The sequence below is a fragment of the Bubalus kerabau genome, chromosome 5 (assembly GCF_029407905.1).
Source record: "Bubalus kerabau isolate K-KA32 ecotype Philippines breed swamp buffalo chromosome 5, PCC_UOA_SB_1v2, whole genome shotgun sequence".
Classification (NCBI taxonomy): Eukaryota; Metazoa; Chordata; class Mammalia; order Artiodactyla; family Bovidae; genus Bubalus; species Bubalus kerabau.
In genome coordinates, this window is record NC_073628.1 from 102072872 (window position 1) to 102098650 (window position 25779).

Sequence of the window (25779 nt, forward strand, 5' to 3'; positions counted from 1 at the left end):
AGCCCCCCTTGGCCTCCGGTTTACCTCTGATGTGGAGTGGCAGGCACTGGGGCCTTTGAGGGATGCAGGTGGTGTCTGTAAAATGGCAAAAATGGAGAACAATTTATGTTGTTGTTTAGAAACAAATGGCCAGAATGTGCTCTAGCAGGTGGGCGGGAGCTGCCTTCAGTGGGCAAGAGCTGTGCTCACGCCTCTGAGGGAGAGGGGACCAGGGCAGCCTCCCCTCCAGTCCCCAGACCATCTGGGAACAGAGACCCTCTTGCTCAGCCTCCATGCGCAGCCTCCCAGGCACCCAGCCCGCTTTCTGACGGTGGTTATTGTTTCTGTTACAAATTCCGCCCAGGATCTCATGGGCTTTTGTGACTCACTCTTGAAAGAGTTGTTTTGCTGGACAGTGTTTTATGGCCCTGAAGGGCCCAGGCAGGGGCTGGTGCTGGCCTCAGTGGTGGGAATCACTTGTCTAACTTGCCGAGGGCTTGGTTTTATTTTGATATCATGATGGGACTCAGCTGTTTGTTCATTTGTAAAATACCACAGTGTGGGAGAAGTGAGTTGCTTTCACTGTTTTATTTTTTTAAATTTTTAATTGGAGGATAATTGCTTTACAATGTTGTATTAGTTTCTGCCATACAACATTGTAAGTCAGCCATAGTGTATACATATCCCCTCCCTCCTGAGCCTCCTTCTGACTCCATCCACTCCTCTATGTTGTCAGAGAGCACTGGACTGGGCTCCCTGTGTTACACAGCAGCTTCCCACTATCTGTTTATTTACACATGGTAGGGGATTATGTCCGGAGAAGGCAATGGCACCCCACTCCAGTACTCTTGCCTGGAAAATCCCATGGGTGGAGGAGCCTGGTAGGCTGCAGTCCATGGGGTCGTGAAGAGGACTGAGCAACTTCCCTTTCACTTTTCACTTTCATGCATTGGAGAAGGAAATGGCAACCCACTCCAGTGTTCTTGCTTGGAGAATCCCAGGGACGGGGGAGCCTGGTGGGCTGCCGTCTATGGGGTCGCACAGAGTCGGGCACGACTGACGTGACTTAGCAATAGCAGTAGTAGCAGCAGCAGATATATGTCAGTGCTAGGAGTGGGTTGTTTTCAATTGAAATATGGATGGAGGTCATTGCAGGGTCACATGTGGTTTTCCTAAGTGTGGTAGCTGCAGGAGGTTTGGCTGGCAGGGTGGTGAGGCGGGGCCCGGAGCACTGTGCTGGGCAGTCAGTGCGGGGGTTCACCGCTGCCCGCTGCCCTGTGGGGCCCTCGTGCTGTCAGTCATCTCTTGTCTCCTGCTTGGCCCGGCTTACTGCCCTCTGCTCCCCGGGAACTCGTCCTCGCTCCCTCCTGTATCTCGAGCATCGGCATGCCAACTCTGTGCTGGTGCGGGGCTGTCCCCGGGCTGATCTGCCAACTCACTGACCCCAGCCCTGCTTCCTCATCTATTAAACTGAGCTAGGCAGAGCTTTCCCGAGAACTGACCTGCAGGCTTGCCACGTGGTGGCCCCTCTTGGCTGGTGTGTCCTCGGGCTGGCCCTCCACCTACTGAGGTGCTTCCCCAGCCCCAAACTGCTGAGGCTGCACTTTCACAAACAAAATACGGGTCCCGGGAGGGGCCCTGCGCCCCAGGCCTGAGCACCTTGTGTACTGATGGGGTTCTCCTACGAGGCTTCCCAGGCCCAGCTGACTGCCCACCCTCCGGAGTCGGGCTACGTGTCTTCTAAGTTCCCGGATAGTGACTTCGATCCCCTGCGGTGAGGGAGTGACCAGGGACAGGGCCATGCTCCCTGAGGCTGCTGTGGGTCAGGGACCAGTGTGCTACAGCTTTGATTCTGGCCCTTTGCTGAGGACAGTTAAAATGACAGAATTAATCTTTATCCAATAAATTCATAAAACTTTAAGTTTTCTCTTCCAACCTCACTGCCCAGAGAAAACTGCTGCTAGTAGGTTGGTGTATACCTTTTATATACTAATTGATTCACTGACTACTCAACACGTGTTTGTAGAGTAGACCCTGTGGGCGGCAGGCCCCGTGCTGGGCTGAGGGTGCACCCCTGTGCTCAGAGTACAGAGTCAGTGCATCCTTCCTGGATGAGGGCCAGCCTCAAGTCCAACCGCGGTCCTCACAGGCCATAGGAGGTGTTTCAGAGCAAACCTGGGGCTTCTCAGGTGGCCCAGTGGTAAAGAACCTGCCTGCCAATCAGGAGACGTGGGAGGTGGAGGTTTGATCCCTGGGTTGGGAAGATTCCTCTGGAAAAGGAAATGGCAACCCACTCCAGTATTCTTGCCTGGGAAATCCCATGGACAGAGGAGCCTGGAGGGCTACAATCATGCTGAGAACGCATGCCATCTAGAGCAAATGTGGACTAGCTCAAGTTCACTTACATTCCTGCCTAAATTGTCCTTAATTTTGTTTACATTCTATTGCTGTTGTTGCCACGTTCTCTCTGTCTTGGGAGGTGTGTTCTGGTGAATGAAACACCCTGGACAGGGGAGCTACATCCTTGGGAGCCTGAGGTCCTCAGGTGGGGGCGTGTTACCAAGCGCTTCCCTGAAGGATGTCTCTAGGGAGGGATTCTCACCGTCCAGTTTTCTCTGTGCTGTGTTTGGGAGAGTCTCAGGAGAAAAGGCATCATTGAGAAGTAGGAGCAGGGCTGCTGTTGGGAGTTGCATCTCCACCCAAAAACGTGGCAGCGGATGACTGAAAACCCACTCATTTACAGTGCACGGGGGTCTACAGTCCCCCTGCCGGGGGCCAGCTCTGCCGAGGCCCCTTGTGTCTGTGCTGGCTGCTGGTGCTGGTTGAAGGAGGGAACGACAGTGTCAGGTGGTGAAGCTGTGCCTGTGGGTGGTGCTGGCATGCTGGGGAAGTGCCCCAAGGCCCGAGGTGGTGAGCAGGCTCCGCTCTGCCCCACATGACCACTCTGAGCCTCTGCCATGGCCGGTCTCCTCTGTAAAATGGGGGCATTGTGAGGACCTGCCTGGAGAGATGTGTATGGGGATCAAGTGAAATGGGTCAGTAAAGCCCTGCCCTGGCCACATGGGGTGTGCCTGGCAAGGGTGAGTGGCTGCTCCTTGCTCCTTCTGTCTTGAGTTGGGGTGGCTCCTTTGTCACGGCTCCCCTGTGACTGCCGCAGGGCATCTGGGAGGTCTGATCTGTCTTGTGTCAGAGGGCCCCTCAGAGCTGTTCTTTCTTTGGTCGTGGCTTCTGGAAGTTTGCAGAACAGGTTTCTGGCCAAGCCATGCTCAGAGCTGGGCCCCTTGCACTGGGAAAGGCAATGGGTCAGCTCTGGGTTTCCTTCTGTTTCCATCGCACCTGAAGATGGCGGGGAGGGGAGTGCTGGCTGGTGGCTGTTCTCACTATCCCAGTGCTTGTTGACCAGGGAGTGACCTCTGGCTTGGGGGCCGCGCAGACCCTTTGAAGGAGCAGCCCTCAGGGAAGGGCACTTGTTTCCCATTCATGCTTCCATGGAAACAAGCCTTGGCGTTGGGGGACATGAGCTGGTAACATGCTGGGGTGTATCTTTGGGGATGGGTGATTTTGCTGCTCGGCACGGATTGTTGTAGTCTGTATGTCCTCCTTCCGTGGATTCAGTGGGTGCCCCCAGGATGCTTTCTGCCCCAGAGGTTGGGGTGTGTCTGGGGGTTTTGGCTCCCTGGACTGAGTGATGGAAGCCCAGGTGGGAGGCAGGATGATGTGGTCTCGCTGGCATCAAGGCCGAGAGCGTGGGGCAGCTCTGAGTGTGGGGTGGGGGGCAGGTGGGGGGTCTCACAGGAGCACAGGGAGCTCAGGGGTCACTGCCATCTCCCTCTGGGGTGGGGGTCGTGGCCATCTTACCTGAAACCCCTCCCCACTCCTATGACTGCCCATGGAGCCCTGGGCCACTTGACCCTGAACACCTCTTTTGGTCAAGAGTTTAATTGTGATCAAGAGCCGAGGGGTTGTTTGGTAACCAGCAAATGAGCTATCTGGGCTCTAAAGCAGCGAGCACACGCCAGCGACAGGGTCCTGTGGATCAAGGTCACAGAAGAAGACAGCGGTTGTGTGTTAAAAATGCTGAAATCACTGGAGGGGAATGTGTCCTGCCCTATGATGTAGACACATGAATTAACTTGCAGAATGTGAATAATATACAGTCTGCAAAAATAAGGGGGTGACAGGCATCCTTTATGTGGACCCCCCTTCCCTCTGCTCCATCTCTGCACCCTCACCTCCTGCTGCTCTGGTCCTGCCAGCGTCACCCCCTCCTTTCCCTCAGCTCCCAGAGGGACCTGCTACCTGGCGATTTTCTGCTGTGTTCCCTGAAATCCTGCATGTGTTTCCTATGGGTGGAGGCACCTTGAGTTCCTGCCTATTGCTGGGAGAGGGGTCCCTTTCCCGTGCCCGCCTTCCCTCTGGGCCTCCCTCTCTCCTGTTTCTGACTTTGAGGCTCCCAGCTCAGGATGTGCTTCGGACACTCGCTTGACCATTTTATGAAAGGTTGCACTTTGTATATTTCTGCACTTAAAAAACATCATGGTAAAACACACATGTCATAAAATGTGCTTTTCTAACTATTTTTCAACACATGGTTCAGGAGCATTAAGCACATTCACATTGTTGAGCAATCCCGTGTCTCCAGAACACTCTCATCTTGCAGAACTAGACTCTGCAGACACAGTAACTCCCCACCCCCGCCCCAGCCCCTGGCAGCCCCCATTCTACATTCTGTCTTGGAATTTGATGACTTTCAGCACCTCATATAAATGGAATTATGCAGTACTTTTTTTTTTGTGACTGGCTTATCTCACTCAGCATAATGTCATCAAGTTTCATCCACGTTGTAACATGCGTCAGAATCTCCTTCCTCTTCTAAAGTGAAAGTGAAAGTGTGAGTCGCTCAGTCATGTCCGACTTTCTGCAACCCTATGGCCTGTGGCCCGCCAGGCTCCTCTGTCCATGGGATTCTCCAGGCAAGAATACTGGTGTCGGCTGTCACTCCCTTCTCCAGGAGATCTTCCCACCCAGGGATTGAACCTGGGTGTCCTGCATTGCAGGTGGATTCTTTGCCTTCTGAGCCACCAGGGAAGGATGATACTGTGTTGTGTGGATGGACCACAGTTTGTTTGTCTTTCTTTCACTTCCTGATGGGCATTGGGTGTTTCCACCTTTTGTCTACTGTGAATAAGGATACCTGTACTTTTAAATTGGGTCTGATTCATCAACTGACCTGCTTTAAACACTTAAAAATATGATGAAAGGAGTACATAAACTTTCTCAGAAGTATCAAACCTTAGTGTGTATTTGTGATGGGAAAGGTATAGAAAACCATAAAAAGGGGAATAAAGTAATATGTGATTGCTGTCTACAGACATACATGTATAGGCCACCATCAAAAAGTACAAATGATAAATGCTGGAGAAGATATGGAGAAAAGGGAGCCCTCTTATACTGTTGGTGAGAACGTAAATTAATGCAGCCACTGTGGAAAACAGTATGGAGGTTCCTCAGAAAACTAAAAATAGAGTTGCCACATGATCTGGCAATCCCACTCCTGGGCGTATGTCTGGAAAAGACGAAAACTCTAGTTGGAAAGGATACATCACCCCAGTGTTCATTGCAGCACTATTTACAATAGCCAAGACATGGAAGCAAGCTAAATGTCCATCAACAGATGAATGGATAAAGAAGACATGGTATAAAAAAATACAATGGGGTATTACTCAGCCATAAAAAGGATGAAATAATGCCATTTGCAGCAACATGGATGGACCTAAGTGAAGTAGATCAAACAGAGAAAGACGAACGTCATATGACTTTTCTTATATGTGAAATCTAAAAAAATGATACAAATGAACTTGTTTACCAAACAGAAGTAGACTCACAGACATAGAAAACAGACTTATGGTTAGCAGAGGAGAAAGCTGGGGGAGGGATAAATTGGGAGTTTGGGATTAAAAAAGATTAAAAAATACACACTACTATATATAAAATAGATAAACAACAAGGACCTACTATGCAGCCTAGGAAACTATTCAATATCTTGAGATAATGTATAATGGAAAAGAATCCGAAAAAGAATATGTATATCTGAATCACCTTGCTGTGATTCAGATATATGTATTGAATCACAGTGAATTACTCTGGAAACACTGAAAATCAATTATACTTCAGTTAAAAAAAACCAAACAAGAACAGAGTACTACTCCAAGAAAAAAGATAAATGTGTATACATGCAAATGTATCAGTTCAGTTCAATCACTCAGTTGTGTCTGACTCCTTGTGACCTCATGGACTACAGCACACCAGGCTTCCCTGTCAGTGACCAACTCCCAGACCTTGCTCAAACTCATGTTCATCGAGTCAGTGATGCCATCCAACCATCTCATCCTCTGTCGTCCCCTTCTGTCGGTGATGCCATACAACCATCTCATCCTCTGTCATCCCCTTCTCCTTCTGTCTTCAGTCTTTCCCAGCATCAAGATCTTTTCCAGCGGGTAAGTTCATCGCGTTGGGTGGTCAAAGTATTGTAGCTTCAGCTTCAGCATCAGTCCTTCCCGTGAATATTCTGGACTGATTGATTTCCTGGTTTGATCTCCTTGCAGTCCAAAGGACTCTCAAGAGTCTTCTCCAATACCATAGTTCAAATGCATCAATTCTTTGGTGCTCAGCTTCAAATGCATCAATTCTTTGGCGCTCAGCTTTCTTTACGGTCCAACTCTCACATCCATACATGACTACTGAAAAAACCATAGCTTTTGGACCTTTGTCAGCAAAGTGATGTCCCAAAATGCATATATTTTAAGTAATCTTGTTATCAAATGGACTAGTAATATGCAGTTTTATATGTTGTTATATGTTGTTCTTTTCACCTACAATGTCATGATTATTTTTGATTATTATTCTTTTTTGTTTGTTTTTATTTCCTTCTTTTTTTGTTTTTTGATTTCCTTTTAAATAATCTCTGACAATATGATTTTTTTCTCATTTTATATGAATGAGCAAGAGATTATTTAACATTCTCATATTCTTGAACATCTGGTGGTTTCTTGCCTTTGTCTGTTATAAATAATGTTCTAATGAGTATTCTTGCAAATAAAGCTTTGCTTCCATCTTTGATTATTTAGAGTCAGACACGACTGAATGACTGATCTCTTAACTCTTGATTATTTTGCTAAATAGAGTCAAAAATGGCATTGCTGGGGCAGAAGGTGGATATGGATTTCTTTTTCAAACGTGAAGCTTTTTGATTTGTGTTGAGATATAGCCTGTTAGCCATGCTGTGGCAGTTTCAGTGAGCAGTGAAGGGACTCAGCCACACGCATACACGTATCCATTCTCTCCCACACCCCCTCCGTTCAGGGTGCAACATGGCATTGAGCAGAGTTTCCTGTGCTCTGCAGTAGGTCCTTGTTGGTTATGGATAGGTATATTTTTAAGGCTTTTGATGCACTCTAAGTTACAGAGACAACTGCCTCTCAGCCGCACTGACTGATAACCTTCCAGTCAGATAGTGTTCTTTCTGGCATAGTTTGATCGGCACTGCGTCTCACATCAATGTTTTTTTTAAGCTTTGGAATTGGGCTTTTAAAAATCTAAGACCGTGTACCTCAGTATTTAAATAATCATAAAAGTTTAGGAAGAGGCAGAGAAGACCAAACCAGAGCAATGACACAGATGGGGATGTAGAGGGGCAGATGCCCCCGGGGGGTGTGTTTGTGGGGACTGGCTTTGCCTTCTTCCTACTGGTGGTGGTCTTTGTTCCAGAGCCTGTGGAGAAGCCTCTCCAAACAGGTGTGATGCTCCCCTCTTGAGGCTGGGTTTCCACTCACCTGCTTGGCGTGGGCGCTGGGCTGGATGCCACGGGCCGCCCTCCCTTTCTGTCCTCACCCTCATGGAGCTCACGGTCTGGGTGCTTCTCGATAGGGATGGGACTTCTCTCTCATCTTCGCAGCCCAGCTTTTGTTTCTGCTTATTGCTGAGCCGTGCTCACATGTGTGTCTGAGTGTTTCCACATAGTTCAGGGTGTTTCTGTCGTTGAGTTGCTCAGTTGTTTCTGACTCTTGGGACCCCATGGACTGTAGCCTGCCAGGCTCCTCTGTCCATGGGATTTCCCAGGGAAGAATATTGGAGCAGGTTGCCATTTCCTCCTCCAAGGGGATCTTTCCCACCCAGGGATCGAATCCATGTCTCTTGCGTCTCCTGCATTGCAGGTGGATTCTTTATTGCTGAGCCATTGGGGAAGCCCATAGTTCAGGGTAAGCATAAGGAAATGAGAAATGACACAGTTGGCTGTGCTCTCGCTGGACAGGAAGCCGTGGGGAAGGGAACAGATGTCACCCTGCCTCTGGCAGCCTGTGTGCCCTAGATAGCTGAGTTAGGAAATTTGTTCCTGGAGGACGTTTGGGGAGGAATTTGGAGCAAATGAAATTTGCAGTCATTTATCTGTTTAGCATCTGGGCTTGGGCTTACAGGGGCTCCGGCTCTGAGTCCATCTGAGTGATGCCCACGCCTTCTTCTCGGTGCTGAGCCCTTGGCCTGAAGCCCTGTGGGTGAAAGGGCCCTCCGGCGGTTGTGTTTCTATGGGTCATCCATCTGAGCCTCTCATATCCAGGAGATGCCCTCCGGAAGCCCCGCCTGCAGAAGCCTCTGACGTGCTACCTGGATGATCTGTTCTTCACGCTGTATCCCTCGCTGGAGAAGTTCGAGGAGGAACTTCTGGATCTTGTGATCAGCGATTGCTTCCGGGAGGTACAGTCCAGGGTTGGGGAGTTTAGTCTGAACAGTGAGGAGGGAACAGCAGGCAGACTGGGAGATGCCGGCCTCCTGAGCCCCCGATGTGGGCGGTCACAGTGATGCCCCTGTTTCTGTCTTCTTGTCTCTTTGTGCCTAAAGAGGGGCACTAGCCCATTGTCTTAACTTCACTGCTGAGAGAGTGCTGTTAACCGGAGACATTAATTAACATTCATTTTGACATATCTTAGGGGCTTCCCTCGTGGTGCAGTGGTAAAGAATTAACCTGCCTGTGCAGAAGATGTGAGTTTGATCCCTGGGTCAGGAAGATCCCCTGGAGTAGGAAATGGCAACCCACTCTAATATTCTTGCCTGGGAAATCCCACGGACAGATGAGCCTGGCAGGCTACAGTCTGTAGAGTCAAAGAGTCGGACACAACTGAGCGACTAACACACACACACACACACACACACACACACACATTAATGTATCTTATGTGTGTGTTAGTTGCTCAGTCCTGTACAACTCTATGCAGTCCCATGGACTGTAGCCCGCCAGGCTCCTCTTTCCATGGGGTTCTCCAGGCCAGAATATTGGAGTCAATTGCCGTGCTCTCCTCCAGGGGATCTTCCCAACTCAGGGATTGAACCTGGGTCTCCTGCATTGCAGGTGGACTCTACTGTCTGAGCCACCAGGGAAGACCTAATGTTTCTTAATCAGTCTTCATTTAAAAGTAAATTAAATCACCAAACGAGCTTAGGGAAACCTGTAAAATAGTCTACATTTACAAGGGACATTTTCAGAGTATATGAGGATATTTCCAAGGAGATGACTATACATTGCAAGCACTTTGGCTCACTGAAGTGGTTTTCTGGGAGGGGCACTCCCCCAGGCACTGCCCAGGTCTGCCTGCCTACATGACACCTTGTCCCTACACGGGCCCATGTACACATGGCCCACTTTCCTGCATATTCCTTATCTGGATCCTTGGCACAACCCCTCTCAGGCTTCAGTCTCAGATTTGCCATCCTGCCCAGCCGCCCTGCCAGAGCTGCGGGCAGCGCCCCCATCCCCCTGCCCAGCGAGCTCTCTGGAGCATCACCCTGCTTTGTTTCTCTGGGTGCTTAGCCGTGGAGAGGACCTGGTACCCTTGCCTGTTAACTGGGGGACTGCCAGTCCCTGTCTGGAGTATTTGCACCAGGAGGACACTGCACAGCGCTGCACCTGATGTGCCCCAGCAGTTGGCATGTTGTTTAGTCACTAAGTTGTGTCTGACTCTGCGACCCCATGGACTGCAGCATGCTAGGCTCCCCTGTCCTTCAGCATCTCCTGGAGTTTGCTCACATTCATGTCCATTGAGTTGTTATTTGTGAGAATGAATGATTCAGTCACCTGGCGCCCATCCTGAAGTTAGCAAATTATGAAGCTTGCAAATGATTAATTGCATGCACACACAAATATGTGTTCATATATGAATAAGGTGAAATATTTTAAAAGATGGACTCTTTTTTTCCTGCTCTCTACCCACACTACTCTAATATTTTGGCCACCTGATGTGAAGAGCCAACTCATTGAAAAAGACCCTGATGCTGGGAAAGATTGAAGGCAGGAGAAGAAGGGGGTGATAGAGGATGAGATGGTTGGATGGCATCACCAACTCAATGGACATGAGTTTAAGCAAATGCCAGGAGATGGTGAAGGGCAGGGAAGCCTGGCATGCTGTAGTCCATGGGGTCTCACAAAGAGTCAGACATGACTTAGCAACTGAACAACAACCCATTCTTGAAAATGTAGCTCCATGTAACATAGTCCCACAAGAAACAGAAATGCTAAACAGAGAATTGAAACAACTGCAAACTTTTTCTTGGTGTAGTTCCTGCTGTTTTCCCGTTGCTCAGAGTAGATTGTCTATGACTACTGAGATGTTTAAGGGTATCATTGTTGAATTTTATATGTTCCCATAAAGATCACTTTATTACATATTTCTGTTCTCTTTGTATTTTTGTTCCCATTCAGTCAGAAGATACTGTTTCTGCCCCCATTTTATTCTCATTACTCAAAGACTAATGGGCTGCATTTAGGTCAGTTCAGCATGATTAATGAGCAATGAAGAAAACTCAAAAATTCAGGGATCATTTTGCACCAATCACATAATTTAATAAACAATAATAGCCTGGAGGAGTATCCTTGTCCATTTGTTAGCATGCCTGTACATTTTTTGTTAAGATGAAACACTTTAATATCCAGAGATCACTTTGGGGCAGATTCCATTTTTATTGGGTTATGATTACTGCTGCCCCATCCACCCCAAGTCTCAGGTGTCTGAGTTGGGGGAGGGCAGAGGTGTTGACACTCTCTGTGTTCAGCCTCTAGGCACCTCCATCATTGCCTGCCCTTGACTCTGGGGGCCCGTACACCCCAGAGCTCCAGATTCTGTTGGAGGAGCCAGGTCCCCTTGTTGCTGCTAAGTAGCTTCAGTCGTGTCCTACTCTGTGCAACCCCAGAGACAGCAGCCCAGCAGGCTTCCCCGTCCCTGGGATTCTCCAGGCAAGAACACTGGAGTGGGTTGCCATTTCCTTCTCCAGGTCCCCTTGTTGCTAGTTTGCTGCATCTTGAGAATCATAGCGCAGCCTTGGAAAGTGAGAGTTAGCTGATTTGGGAATCTAGGGGGTGATTCCTCTACAAGGTGATGCTATTTGAGGAACCCCCAAAGTACCAAGAAAGTGCCAGAAGGCCAACCCACCCTGATTGGATAGTGCTTTACTAAGCTCCTTGGGCGGGCTTCCCTGGTGGCTCAGATGGTGAAGAATCCACCTGCAATGCAGGTGACCCAGGTTTGATCCCTGGGTTGGGAAGATCCCCTGGAGAAAGGAATGGCAACCCACTCCAGTATTCTTGCCTGGGAAATCCCATGGACAGAGGAGCCTGTTGGGCTGCAGTCCATGGGATTGCGAAGAGTTGGACACGACTGAGCAGCTAACACTCTATCATATTTTCAGTAAGCTCCATCTGGTCTGGAAGGCCTGACACCTCTCGTTTTGTCTCCCTGGCGGCCTCTCCGCTGGGGGCTTTCCTGGCAAGCTCCTGCCCCTGCTCTGCGCCAGCCTCACTCTGTGCTCTTCCTAGGCGGGCAGCCCTCTGGATGTCGGCGCCTTGGAGATCCTGGAGAGGCGCCTGTGCGTGGGCGTGCACAATGGTTTGGGGTTCGTGCAGCGGCCGCAGGTCCTCGTGCTGGTGCCCGAGCTGGAGGTGGCCTTGACACGCTCTGCCAGCTTCAGCCGGAAGGTCGGCTCCTCTTCCAAGGCCAGGTATCTCCCCTGAGGCCCCAGGTCCAGCCCCCTGTGGAGATGAGCGTCGGGGGTGGGCACCCAACCAGGGATCAGAGTGAAAGGCCATCACTCTTCCACGTGAGGGATGCGCTCTCCCACCTGGGTCCTTCCCCGGTGCTTCTCTTTCCTCCTGCTCCGTCACAGCATCACAGCAGACCTCAGCATCCTGCAGTTGGAAAGATCCTGTTTTTGTGCCTTGATGGTTTTGGGGTTAGTGTTACAGATACTTCTAGCCGTGGAGCCCCCACATGGTTCCCTCCAGAAGTGTCCTATGACCCTCACGTGACAGGGAACCGGAGGGCAGGAAGTTCTGCCATTAGATTCAGTCCCGGGCTCCTCAGATCACCATCAGAGACATCTCCCAGGGGTGCCACACGTGAGGCTGGGCAGAAGCCGGCCTTGGAGGGGGCACTTCCCCGGAGACTCTCCGTCCTCCCATTCCCAGTGCTGGCAGTTTGGCCAAGTGTTGATTGCGGCACCTAAAACACGCTCTGGTTTGGGACATTACCTTGGTGGCCAAATGTCCAGAAGAGCACAGGGACACTGCTCAGGGGGACTCTTGCAGCAGCAGCACCAGGGGCCCCAGGGCCCGAGCTAATGAGGGGTGTTGGGTGCCGGGCAGTGGGAGCCACTGCCTGACTCACCCCTTCTCTATGTTCTCGGCCCAGCTCTGGAAACCAGGCGCTGGTCCTGAGAAGCCGTCTCCGACTCCCTGAGATGGTCCGTCACCCCGCGTTCGCCATTGTCTTCCAGCTGGAGTACGTGTTTAACAGCCCCTCGGGGGCGGACGGCAATGTAAGAACACTGGGTTCCCGCCCCACGATGGGCTGCATGCACGGAGGATAAGCATAGTCACCATTAGTGTTCTTTTGGTTAAAAGCAGTGTGATTATTATTAATGATGTGGATAAAAAGCATGGAACGTGACTAGAAATCACTTCTTTCTGGTGATAGCTCTGTATGGAAACAGTATGTTCTGCTGGCAGATGGTGTGAATATTTCAGAAGGCAGCAGGCTTCATGATAGCATTAATCCTAATTATTAAATCAATAATTATTTTGAAAAATGGGGCCATTTTAGGGCATTTTTCAAATGATACGAAGTGTAGCAAAGCTTGAATCTGCACAAGAGATGGATATTTTCTTTGAGTGGACTTTGTACGTGCCTGTCTCAGAACCAAGAGCAAGAATTTATAGGATTCAGTTGGAGAAAAGGTTACAGAGAGACATCATTTACATCATTGATACAGATTTTTTGGAAAATCCAAACCATGCTATTCTTAAGATTCAGGTTTTTGTTTGAAAAAGCAAATATCATTATTTATTTATTTTAAAAAAATTTTAAAACTTTGACATTGGAGTATAGTTGATTAACCATGTTGTGATAATTCCAGTTGGACATTGAAGGGACTCAACCATACACATACATGTATCCATTCTCCCCCAAACTCCCCTCCATCCAGGCTGCCACGTAACACTGAGCAAAGTTCCCTGTGCTGTACAGTAGGTCCTTGTTGGTTTTCCATTTTAAATATAGCAGTGTGTACATATCCATCCCAAGCTCCCTAACTCTTCCCTCCATTCTTCCCCTCTGGCAACTATAAGTTCATCCTCTGAGTCTGTTTCTGTTTTGTAATTAAGTTCATTTGTATCATTTCTTTTTAGATTCCACATATAAGGGATGTCATATGATATTTATCTTTTCCTTCTCTAACTTACTTCACTCTAGTATGACAATCTCTAGGTCCATCCATGTGGCTACTAGTGGTATTATTTCATTCTTTTTATGGATGAGTAGTATTCCATTGGAAAAGACTCTGATGCTGGGAGGGATTGTGGGGAGGAGGAAAAGGGGACGACAGAGGATGAGATGGCTGGATGGCATCACCAGTTCGATGGATGTGAGTCTGAGTAAGCTCCGGGAGTTGGTGATGGACAGGGAGGCCTGGCATACTGTGATTCATGGGGTCGCAAAGAGTCGGATATGACTGAGCGACTGAGCTGAACTGAACTGAGTATTCCATTGTATATATGTACCACATTTTCTTTATCCATTCCTCTGCCAATGGACATTTATGCTGCTTCCTTGTCTTGGCTATTGTAAATAGTCCCTCAGAGAACACTGGTGTGCATATGTCCTTTTGGACTAAGTTTTTCTCTGGGTGTATGCCCAGGAGTGGGAATGCAGGGTCGTATGGTAGTGGTAGTAGTGTTAGTCATTCAGTTGTGTCCAACTTTTTGCAACCCCATGGATTGCAGCCCACCAGGCTCCTCTGTCCATGGGATTCTCCAGGCAAGAATACTGGAGTGGGTAGCCGTTCCCTTCTCCAGGGTATCTCCCTGACCCGGGGATTGAACTCGGCTCTCCTGCATTGCAGGCAGATTCTTTACCATCTGAGCCACCAGGGAAACGTGTGGTAGCTCTACTGAAAAAGAAAAGATCATTTAACAAGCAAATTAAGAATAAAAAAGGCCACAAGATGCCTTCTGTGGTGGTCAGTCTGCTTGCATCACTGTGCAGCTGATGGAAAAACAGGGGACAGAGGGTGATTCTGGGGGGCCTTCAGAAGGAGAATGGGGTGTTGGCACAGCTACCATGTTAGTTCCTGGTCCCCTCTGATGTCTGTTCTCTGTCGTGTATCAGGTGAGCTGACCCAGAGGCAGGTGTTCTGAGTGCAGCCAAACGAGTGATCTCCGTTGTTCTCACAAAGCTGTTGTTTCCAGCTCTGCTTTTCTTTCTTTGTTTCCAGAAGTTTCAGCCAAAATGCAACTCTGTGCAGATAAGCTTGTCTGCATGGGGTGGGCAGAATGGGCTTAGGGTGGGACTACAGCAGGAGGGAGGGTCTTCAGGCCCTTCCCCACCCTGCGGAGGTGCAAGGTACCCCTGCTGTCTTGGGCATGGGCTGGGGCCGATGCAGATGGAACCCCTGGAAGAGCAGCAGGCCTGGAGCCTCCATGGGGGGCTCCATGTCTCTCGCCACTCATTTACATGTAGATAGTGTCTCCTCGAGAATATTAATTATGATCCACTTGCTATTATAAAGTCCACGTGCTGAAACTGATATGACTTACCTGACACTTGATTATTATTATTTTTTAGCTCTTCATTGAAATGCTCACTGGCTGGCAGGTGGGTCCACCACGCGTTGTTGCTTCGTGGAGCTCTTAGAATGTGGCTTGTAATAGCTCATCAATTCTTTTTGATGTGGAGGTTTATCTTAACATGGAATATTGGATTCCATTTTACTGTCATCAAGTGTACTTTCTTCAGTGTAATCTGGAGAGGAAATGTTCTGGCGTCTGAAATGATTTTCTGCACAAATTACGTGCTGCGTGAAGCAGCGAGTACGGGGTTAGCATTCCGGTGGTGAGCGCTGACTCAGGCATTCCCGTCACGACCAAACTTAGATGTAGCGGAGAAGACAGCCCTGCTGCTGTTGGCCTGGGCTCTCGTTCCCTCCCCTAGGCGTGTCCCCAGAGGGGACATGGCCATGGGGGCTCCTGCAAGGTCAGGGCTCGGCCTTGGAGGGGGCGGGTCGCTGCCGGCTTGCTCCTGCTTCTCCTCGGAGTCCATAATGGAGTGTGTTTTCGGGTGCATTCAGCCTGCAAGTCCCTTTTTCCCTTTTCTTTCATTTTAAAAAGCTCTGGGGACATTCCAAGTGTCAACAAAAGCAGTGTTGTTGTTCAGTTGCTAAGTTGTGTCCGACCCTGTGACCCCCTGGGCTGCAGCATGGCAGGCTGTTCTGTCCTTCACTTATCTCCCGGAGTTTGCTCAGATTCACGTCCATCCAATCGGTGATGCCATCCAACCATCCCACTCTCTGCTACCCTTTTTTACTCTTGCCTTCAGTCTTTCCCTAGTGGCTCAGATGGTAAAGCGTCTGCCTACAATGCGGGAGACCCGGGTTCGATCCCTGGGTCGGGAAGATCCCCTGGAGAAGGAAATGGCAACCCAGTCCAGTACTCTTGCCTGGAAAATCCTATGGATGGAGGAACCTGGTAGGCTATAGTTCATGGGGTCGCAAAGAGTGAGACACGACTGAGCGACTTCACTGTCACTATCAGTCTTTCCCAGCATCAGGGTCTTTTCCAATGAGTCAGCTCTTTGCATCAGGTGGCCAAAGTACTGGAGCTTCAGCATCAGTATGATTTTGTGGGGAACACAGACATTCAGTCAATGACATCACATAAATGCTAAAACATGTTTTGATGTAGTTAAATGTATCAGTCTCTTCTTCTCTTGCATCTGGATTTTGAGTCGTAGTAAAAAAGCCTTTCCCTACTCCTATAGAAGAATTCATCCATGTTTTCTCCTAGTAGGGGTGCAGTTTCCATTTTTATGTTTAGGTCGCCTTTGTGGTGTGAGGAATAGGTCTAATTTCATCTTTGTACAGTGGCCGTCCAGTTGTAGCATCAAGTAAGTTGATGCTACTTATATAAGTCCTTTGTGCCCAGTGATTTTAGCCTCTTTCAGTCATACATGAGATCTCTGTTTACACTTGGAGGAGGAAATGGCTGCTCACTCCATTACTCTTGCCTGGAGAATCTCATGGACAGAGGAGCCTGGCGGGCTATAGTCCGTGGGGTCACAAAGAGTCGGGCACAACTGAGGGACTGAGTGCGCACACACTCCCCTGCTCCTAGACCACTGTTCTGCCCGGGGCCACTCTGTCTGTTCTGTGCTGGGAGCATAGTGTAGTGGTGGGGGCCCTGCGGCTGCGGCCGCTTGGTGGTGCAGCAACCTGCAGCCCCTCCCCTTTGTGAGTCCTGTAGCTCTGCCCGCATTTGCTCTTCCCGAGGAACCTCAGTATCAACAGGTCTAGCTCCATAAAGAGAGTTTATTGGTGTTTTTGGGGGTGCATTACATTTATTAATTAACTAGAGAGAATTGACGTGTTGTGGAAGTTGTGATGTTGTAACTGGGAAGAAGGGAAGTCTTTCTGCTTGTCCACTTCTGTTTTTGTGTCTTTTGGGGGTGATTTTAAAATAGGATTGTTTGTGCCCAGTTGTGTCTTACTCTTTGCAACCCTATGGACTGTAGCCTGCCAGGCTCCTCTGTCCATAGGATTTCCCAGGCACGAATACTGGAGTGGGTAGCCATTCCCATCTCTAGGGGATCTTCCCAACCCAGGGATCAAACTTGTGTCTCGTGCATTGGCAGGCAGATTCTTTACCACTAGTGTGGCCTGGGAAGCCCCCATATGGGTTTACAGTGTAGATTTTAAACAGCTTGAATAGCTCTTACTAAGTTTATTCACAGATATTTAATTTATGTGCTGCTGTTTTAAGTGGAATTTTCTCTCCCACGTATTCTAATTTAACACCACAGGTTTTCTTTTTGTGTATAGTCATTAAACAGTTTGTTTTTTTTTTTAACCAGCACTTTCTATAGCTTTTGTCATATACCTCACTGTTTTTTATTTTTTTAAATATTCGTTTATTTGGCTGTGCCGAGTCCTAGTTGCAAATGTGGGATCTTTAGCTGTGACATGTGGGACCTAGTTCCCTGACCAGGGATGGAACCTGGGCCTCCTTGTGCTGGGAGTGTGGAGTCCTAGCCGCTGGACCACGGGGGAAGTCCCCCTCACTGTTTTTTAAGTAACACTTTATTTTGATGTCATTACGGATTCACATGCAGTTGTAATAAATAAGCAGAGTGATCCCGTGTCCTTTTTCCAGTCGGCCCCGGTGGTACAGCTGTCTTTTGGCGTTAAGTCCAGGTGGCCCACTTTTTCTTTCAGGTCTTGCATGCTCTGCACGGCCTCTGGCTGGCTGACCTTGGGGCTGCTCCCCTCGACCCTCTCCTCTGTGTCCCCCACGTCTGCTCTGCATGTTTCTGTGTTGTCCACTCCCCTCTCGCTGTGCTCAGAATTTCTTGGTGCTCTAGGGGTGGAGTGCTCTAGGCTGTGGGCAGCTTCAATTCTTCCCCCAGTGCAGGCCTTCTCCCGAGACCCCTAGGAGCCCTTCATAGAAAAACTAGGCCTGGCTTTCATTCCCAGGGGTAGCTGCTACACCTACCTCCCAGGCTGTGGAGTTCCCTGCACTGAGGTCACAGCCCCGTGGAGTAGAGGGGCCATGCCCATGGGAAGGGGTGCCAGGTCGCCAAGCCTGAACCGCATTGTCACTGGCTCTGTAGGACCCAGTGGGAGGTACGGGGAGGGAAGCAGACCCAGGCAAGGGTTCTCTGGAGAAGCAAATGCAAAGGCCCTGAGGTAGCCACATGCTGGTCTCTGGGCTGCAGACTCTGAAGGGCAAGAGGTTGCCCACCTGTCTACATCACCACTCCCAGCTCCACTCATGTTGGTTTCCTTGTTGCTCCTTTCAAGCTTTGTTGAGTTGATAGCTTTTTTTCCAAAGAGGACCGGAGTGTTACGAATCCTTTAGCCAGCATGCATAGTAATTCTAGGTTGTAGAACTTCCTTAAAACCATACCCCATTGTTTTTCATTGCACATGTGTATGTTTAGAAGTAATTACTGTACTCCGTAGAAGGAAATGAAAATATTGCCTGCCAAGTGATTACTGTGCTTTTAAGTAACTGCGTATACTGTGTCGTATACGAGCAGATTAAACGACTTTAATTACACGTCCTTGGGCTTCCTTTTCCAGCCTGGATGTGTGGGGAGGAAATTATTCTGCAGCAGCTGCTGAGTTCACTGTGTGTCTAGTTTGGAAAAGGTTTTGGCGTATGATCAATCCATTTATGGAAGGAATGACTTCGGGCTGATGGTATGTGGTCAGTGAGCCTTCTCTTTGCCTGGTGGTCCTGGGGGCCTTGTGCTCCTTGGCGGGAAGGAGGACAGAGACCCTGGTCCTAAGTGCCCTTTTCTTTTCTACCTCTGCCCCTTGGATGGGTTTCAGGCTCTCAGGCCTTGTGAAGTTCTCAGTGGTCAGGCACCCAGGGTGCACATGAAAACAGTCACCTTAACCTTAGGTGTTGCTCGTGGCCCAGCCCTGAGACTCCAGAGCTGCCAGCTGCCCATGTGGGCCAGCCTGGCTTCCATGCGGGTGGAAGCATCTTGTTCTGTGCTGCCGGGGTCAGGCCTGGGCCCACCCTCTGTGGGCGGCTGCAACCCCTCTGGGGTTGGCATTTGTGAGCTGTGTGGAGGGTCACATGGGCATGTGGTGGACACCCCAGAAGGGGCCTGTGCCCACCTGGGCCGGACTGCCTTCTGCCCAGCTCCTCTATCTGTCCCAAGGTTCCTAAATCTCTCTCTGTCTCTCAGCTCCCTTGTCCCCCGCCTCCCATCCTGTGATGGGCCTGCTGCTGGGGATGTTTGGACACCTTCTGACATCGCAGTTTGCTTTTCTCGTTGGTGTTCGTCACGGGCCCTGGTATAGCTGACCCCATTGAGGGGAGCCAGTTCTGTCTCTGGAGGTGGCCTCCGGCCAGGGGAACCCCCACCTATGGGTGCCTCATCACCTCTGCAGTGTGTTTCTGGGCTTTGGGCTGTAGTACCCAGAGTTGGCATGGAGGGGGCTCAGGAGGTGACATGGGGCCCGCCAGGAGGAAAAAGTTCTCACTGAAGATCTAGACAAAAGTCAACCTTGTGAAACATCCAGAAATGTTTACCTGCCTTGAGGGGAGTTCTGAGCTGGTCTGGGGACAGAGGCCAAGGGGAGCCCCTCCCTCAGTCTCCAGGGGTGGCCTGAACAGACTGCCCCGAATGACTTGGCTTAAAACAACAGACATCTATTCTCTATAGTCCTGGATCCAGAATTGATTCCATTTGGCCGAAATCGAGACATCGGGAGGGGCTTGCTCCCTCCAAAGGCTCCAGGGAGCATCCTTCCTGCCTCTCCTAGGTTTCATTCCTGGGCTTCGACTGCATTGCTCCAGCCTCTGCTTCTGTCTTCACGTGGCCTTCCATCTGTGCGTCTCCCTCTGTTTTTCTGTCTCAGGTCTCTCTCTGTCCTGCTCTTGTACAAACACCTGTCACTGGGTTTAGGGCCTCCCTGGATCATTAGGTCTCATCATCTCATGGCACTCAGTTACCTCTGCATGGACCTTTTCTCTGAATAAGGTCACAGTCACAGAGTCCAGGGGTTGGGGAGTAGACATGCATTTTGGGGGCCACCATTCAGTCTATTCCGGGGAGCCTGGGTTGCAGCATCTCCAGGGGTCAAGTGTCTGTGTTCTGTGTGCCTTGTGCCTGGTGAATGTCAGCATGCACTTCTGTTCCATGGCGAACCTGGCTGGTGATCCAAGTGTATTCCTTTGGCCTTTTGTGTGTTGTCTCCTATTGTAATTGAAAATGTGAGAAAATGTGAATGGGAACAATTCAATGTGTGTGTGTGTTTTTTTTTTTTTTTTTTACAATTTGGATGAAGTCAAACCCACTTTGACAGAATAAGATACTTTAAAGTAACAGATCTGATCTCACCCACTAGATTCACAGACAGGAGGAGGTTTGTCACATTGGCGGATGAAATACCGCTCTTGTTCTGCCCACCTGCTTGGCTGCACCTGGCCTTGTCCTTGAGCTGGGGGTGGGAGTTGGGAGTCTGGGCTTAGGGAGGGTCTCGTTTTCAGGCATCGCCCTGGCCTGTCGGGAGAGAGTACAGACTAATAAAGGGCCAGTGGATTGCCACCTAGCCGTTGTCCCACTGAAGGAGTGAGCCATAACTCACTGACCCTCCCTTCTTGTTAGAGATGTTGAAACAAAGTGTGGGAAGTGGCTATTTGTTTATCTGACATCTGCTTCACACAGAGAAACACCGTATAGACCAAGGACAAGAAAATCAACAGAAAGCGTGAAAGTAGGAAGCTGGGGATGGGTTGCTGCTTTTGAGAGATTAAGCCAGAAGGGACTGGCACAAATAGCATGAAACCGGGGGCACGTGTTTTAACTTTGACCCTGTAGTAAACTTATAAATTTGGGGGAGATGGCTATTTACAAAAGTAGTATAGGTATCACTGAGTCCTTATAGTTTTTTTTTTCTGGCCAGTTTTGTGAATACATTTAGTATTTTTATTTTTAATATAATTGTGATGGTATTCCTTAATTTGGCTTTTAAACTTTTTCTCCTTTATTTATCTATTTGGCTGCGCCACGTCTAAGTTGCAGTACATGGGATTATCGATTTTCTTTGCAGCCTGCAGGACTTTAGTTGTGGCAGGTGGGATCTAGTTCCCTGACCAGGGATCGAACCTGGGCCCCCCTGCAGTGGTAGCGTGGCGTCTTAGCCACTAGACCACCAGGGAAGCCCCTATCATTTATTTTTTAAAAAGCAGTGGATTTTTTTCGCAGCTTTTCCCTGGTAACACTGTGGTTGCTCAGGGCCGTTTTGTTCTGTCCCCCGCCTGAGGGACGGGAAGGGCGGGTGCCCTCTGTATATTTGACGGACACCAGAAGCGCGTATTTCACACTGGGAGTGCGGCACACAGACTCACGCTTAGGATCCTTACTTGGCTGGTTCTTGGCTTGTGTTTCCAGGATGTGGGTTTTTGCTCACTGAATTGACCCAAACCCATGCTCGGTCCTGTGACTGTGCAGAACACGGCGGAATCCTAACCCGTGGTCTGAAATGGGTTTGGCTCCAGTAAAGGATCAGAAGAGGCTGAAGTGGGTGGTTTGAGGTCCAGTTACGAGGGGGCCTCAGGAAAAAGAGGTTAATTCACAAGCAGACACTGATTCTGGATGTTCCCCACGTGGATACAAAGGATGTGATGGGATGGGCTGTCATCTGAAGCAGTCTGGAAAGACCGACTTAGATGAAACTTGAACTTCCTGTTCTCTCTGCCCCCCTGCTTAGTTCCCCGACCAGGGATCGAACTCACACCCCCGGCAGTGGAAGGGTGGAGTTCCAACCTCTGAACCGCCAGGGAAGTCCCAGCGCTTCCTGTTCCCTATTGTGTGCACACAGCCTCTGCTGAGGTCTCACCCAGTTGACCGTCAGTTCTTCTGTGTTGGATTCCACCCAGAGTCCTTGTGTGTGTATGTGCGATCTGCCTTGAACCTGAGTGCACTCAAGTCCTGGCTGTGACAGTGACACATGACTCACTCGTGTCCAGTCAATCACCCAGGGTCTGTTGGGAGCCCAGAGTACACTGCTAGAGCCTTCCTGGGCTCCGTGGTCCCAGACACAACTCAGGTCAAAGGATTCCCATTGACATCGTCTTTCCTTGGGGACCCTCCCCTTTCCTGGGGACCACTGCAGACAAGCCTTGGCTTCCACTCCTTCTGAGAGTCTGAGACCCTCTCCTTGCAGGCTGTCTGCTTTCCTGTGACCATGGCCTGAGTTGGAGGGCTGCTGGGTTAGCTCACATGCTTGGTGGTCAAGAGGGATGGAGGGCTTTGGTAAGGAACCATCCAGTCCTTTGCTCTCCTAGTGCCCCAGGGTGTGGAGGAAGATGCTGAGTTTGGTACTGATCAGGGTTCTTGGCCTTTCCTGATCAATAGAAATTGATCAGAGGCCAGACAAAGCTTTATTGGGGTTCTGGCTGGTTGCAGGGGGGTGAGAACAAGCAACAACTTCTCTTGCTTGTTCCCCAAGGACTGGGTGAGCTGGTTCCTTTTTAGGGTGAGGATCAGAGCAGGTCTAGGGGTCAGGCTGGAGGAGTGGCTTAGGTGGTTTGCTCACCCCTTGGTGGTGGTGTGTGCAAGGGGCGTGAGTAGTACCCTGTTTTTGCTCCTGGCGTTTTGCAAATGGCAGTTGGGTTTTTGGTCTTTTTGTATCTTGTCTATAATTTGCCCCAGCTGCGCATGCATGCAGCTGTTTTTTAGTCCCTACAGTTTCTTTGTATTTTGTTGCTGGAGGAGAGGTGTGTCCAGGGGCAAGCACTGCAGCCAAGGGTCTCAGGTCCCAGGTCCAGGCCCCAGCCTTCTCACGGCCATGTTCCATTTCACACCTGCCGCCTGCAGGTGGCTTCTCCCCCACATCCCTAGGGAGGCTGGGAATCTGGGGTGGAGGCGGGTGTGGCTGCTGACCTGAGTCTGGGCTGTCAGTCTGACTTCGGTTGATGCCACTGGGCTCTTGGGGTGGAAAGCGCTGTTCCCGGGCTCCTGTCTTACCTGCTGTTGTCGTGTGCCTGGTGGCTTCTGGTCGGGAAATGGCCTTCCTGGGGGTACTGATATGTCTCCTGCTAGGGAATGAGCCAGTGTCTCTGGAGCTGCCTTAAGGGGGTAGATCATGAGTCTCGTTGCCCAGCCGAGCAGAAATGTCAGGACCTGACCAGGACCCACTCTGAGTTCCACTTTATTCTTGTTTCCTTTTGAATAATGGATGAAAGTGGTTTCTTTAAAATACCACTGACTCAAGCCTTGAAACCATATTTGTGAAAATGGCTTTGTCTGAAGGTGGAGGCTAATTCTGGGGAGGGGCGTCCTAGCATTGTCCTCCCTTTCATCTGGCCAGTGATAGAGACGGTGAAAGAAGGCACAGCAGGAAACATTTGGCCTGGGTGATTTCCTAGTTACATATAAGTTACATATAAGCTACATACACAGAACATACAGTGAGGAGCTGAAAGTGCTGGAGAAAATGTGTGCTGAAACCCTAAATGGAGTGTGCACATATATTCTTCATTATTTTATGAAGTGTCTCGTTACTAACACAAAGTGCCATTCCTGGTGTTTTATTCATGGATCTGGGTGGATGGTAAAGTGCAGAGCGTTTGAAAACCTGCAGAAGATGTGGTACATGTACACAATGGAATATTACTCGGTCAGTAAAAGGAATGAAATTGGGTCATTTGTAGAGATGTGAATGGACCTAGAGTCTGTCATACAGAGTGCAGTAAGTCAGAAAGAAAAACAAATATTGTATATTAATGCATACATGTGGAATTTAGAAAAAGGGTTCAGATGAACCTATTTGCAAAGCAGAAATAGAGAACAGACTAGAGAGTGGCCCTGTGGACACAGGCTGGGGAGGGAGAGTGGGGCAAACCGGGAGAGTGGCATTGACATATAGACGCCACCATGTGTAAAATACACAGCTGGTGGGGGCTTGCTGTAAAGCACAGGGAGCTCAGCTCAGTGCTCTGTGATGACCTAGAGGTGTGGGATGGGGCGAGGGGAGGGAGGCTCTAGGGGGAAGGGATACATGTATACATGTAGCTGATTCACTTTGTTGTACAGCAGAAACTAACAAGACATTGTAAAGAAACTGTATTCCTAAAAAGGAAGAAAAGGAAACCTGCATAAGGATCCTGTGGAAGAGGAGGAATCATAAAGGCAGTGTTGGTCTTCAGGAGGGTCCTGGTTACACTGGGGCGTGGGCGGGGAGGGACTCAGAATCAGAGGCTGGCTTCCCTGCCCACTCTGAGCCACCGATGTGGTGCCACATCCTCCTCTGTGGTGGGCCTTCTTTTTGTGATGACCTCCTGCCTTGCTGCGCTGCCCTGTGGCGAGATTTTCCCAGGAAAGCACTGTTGATTTCCCCACCCATGGGGGTTTGGTGACAACCTGTGACCCATATGCTTTGTTTCCATTCCAGGCAGCTTCACTCACCTCCTTGTCCAGCCTGGCATGCATGCACATGGTTCGCTGGGCTGTCTGGAACCCCTCGTTGGAAGCCAGCTCCGGACAGGTGATGTTACCTCTCCAGGGTGGCATCCAGTCCAACCCTTCGCACTGTCTGGTCTATAAGGTACCCCCAGCCAGCATGAGCTCCGAAGAGGTAAATGTTAGAGACCCTATAAGTGTGATTGCTTTTTACATGCTTCTAGCAAGTTCATGTATTTTCAACAGCAGAGCTGACAAATACGTTTGTCGATGTTTCATGAGCAGTATTTTTTCAGGTCACAGATTTGCCCTTAAAAAATAAGTATGATTGCTGAGTCATAATCAGAAACACACATTACCATATGTAAAATAGATAGCCAGTGGGAATTTGCTGTAGGACCTAGGGAGCTCAAATCGGGTGCTCTGTGACAACCTAGAGGGGTGGGATGGGATGGGAGGTGGGAGGAGGGGTTCAAGAGAGAGGGGACATGCGTATACCTGTAGCTGATTCATGTTGATGTATGGCAGAAACCAACACGGTGTTGTAAAGCAGTTATCCTTTGATTAAAAACAAATTAGAAAAAATAATGACTAAAAAATGATGGCAGGATAAAGAAAAAAAATTAAAAAAAGAAAAAATATAAGTGTGACTGCTGAATTATAATCAGTTTTGTGGGCTTCCCTGGTGGCTCAGAGGTTAAAGCGTCTGCCTGCAATGCTGGAGACCTGGGTTCGATCCCTGGGTCGGGAAGATCCCCTGGAGAAGGAAATGGCAATCCACTCCAGTATTCTTGCCCGGAGAATCCCATGGTTGGAGAAGCCTGGTGGGCTACAGTCCACGGGTCACTAAGAGTTGGACACGACTGAGCGACTTCACTTTCACTTTGACCTCCCTGAAGGTGGTGGTTTTTCTGGGGTCTTATTATGCCCCTGCTTATGTAGCCATTTCTCAAGGTGGCCTGTGCCTCTTATTTTTACACAGAGAGCCACAAGATCACTTCTGTGCTTTTTAAAATGCCCTCTTTTTAAAAAAATTATTTTTTATTGAAATATAGTTTAATTACAGTGTTGTATTAATTACTGCCATACAGCAAAGTGACTTGGTTACACATATATATACATTCTTTTTCATATTCTTTTCCACTATGGTTTGTCACAGAATATTGAATATAGTGGGAGAAGGCGGTGGCACCCCACTCCAGTACTCTTGCCTGGAAAATCCCATGGCCAGAGGAGCCTGGTAGGCTGCAGTCCGTGGGATCGCTAGAAGTCAGACACGGCTGAGCAACTT

General features: G+C 49.4%; 1 protein-coding gene across 1 annotated transcript in view; it reads left to right on the plus strand.

The window, feature by feature from the left end:
- NPHP4 (nephrocystin 4) overlaps window positions 1–25779 on the plus strand; it is a 139434-nt gene that overhangs the window by 33382 nt on the left and 80273 nt on the right. Inside the window, exons 8-11 of the mRNA XM_055582455.1 lie at window positions 8594–8730; window positions 11840–12021; window positions 12711–12837; window positions 24481–24663. Of these exons, the coding sequence (XP_055438430.1) occupies window positions 8594–8730; window positions 11840–12021; window positions 12711–12837; window positions 24481–24663 (629 nt within the window). The remainder of the gene's footprint in view (window positions 1–8593; window positions 8731–11839; window positions 12022–12710; window positions 12838–24480; window positions 24664–25779) is intronic.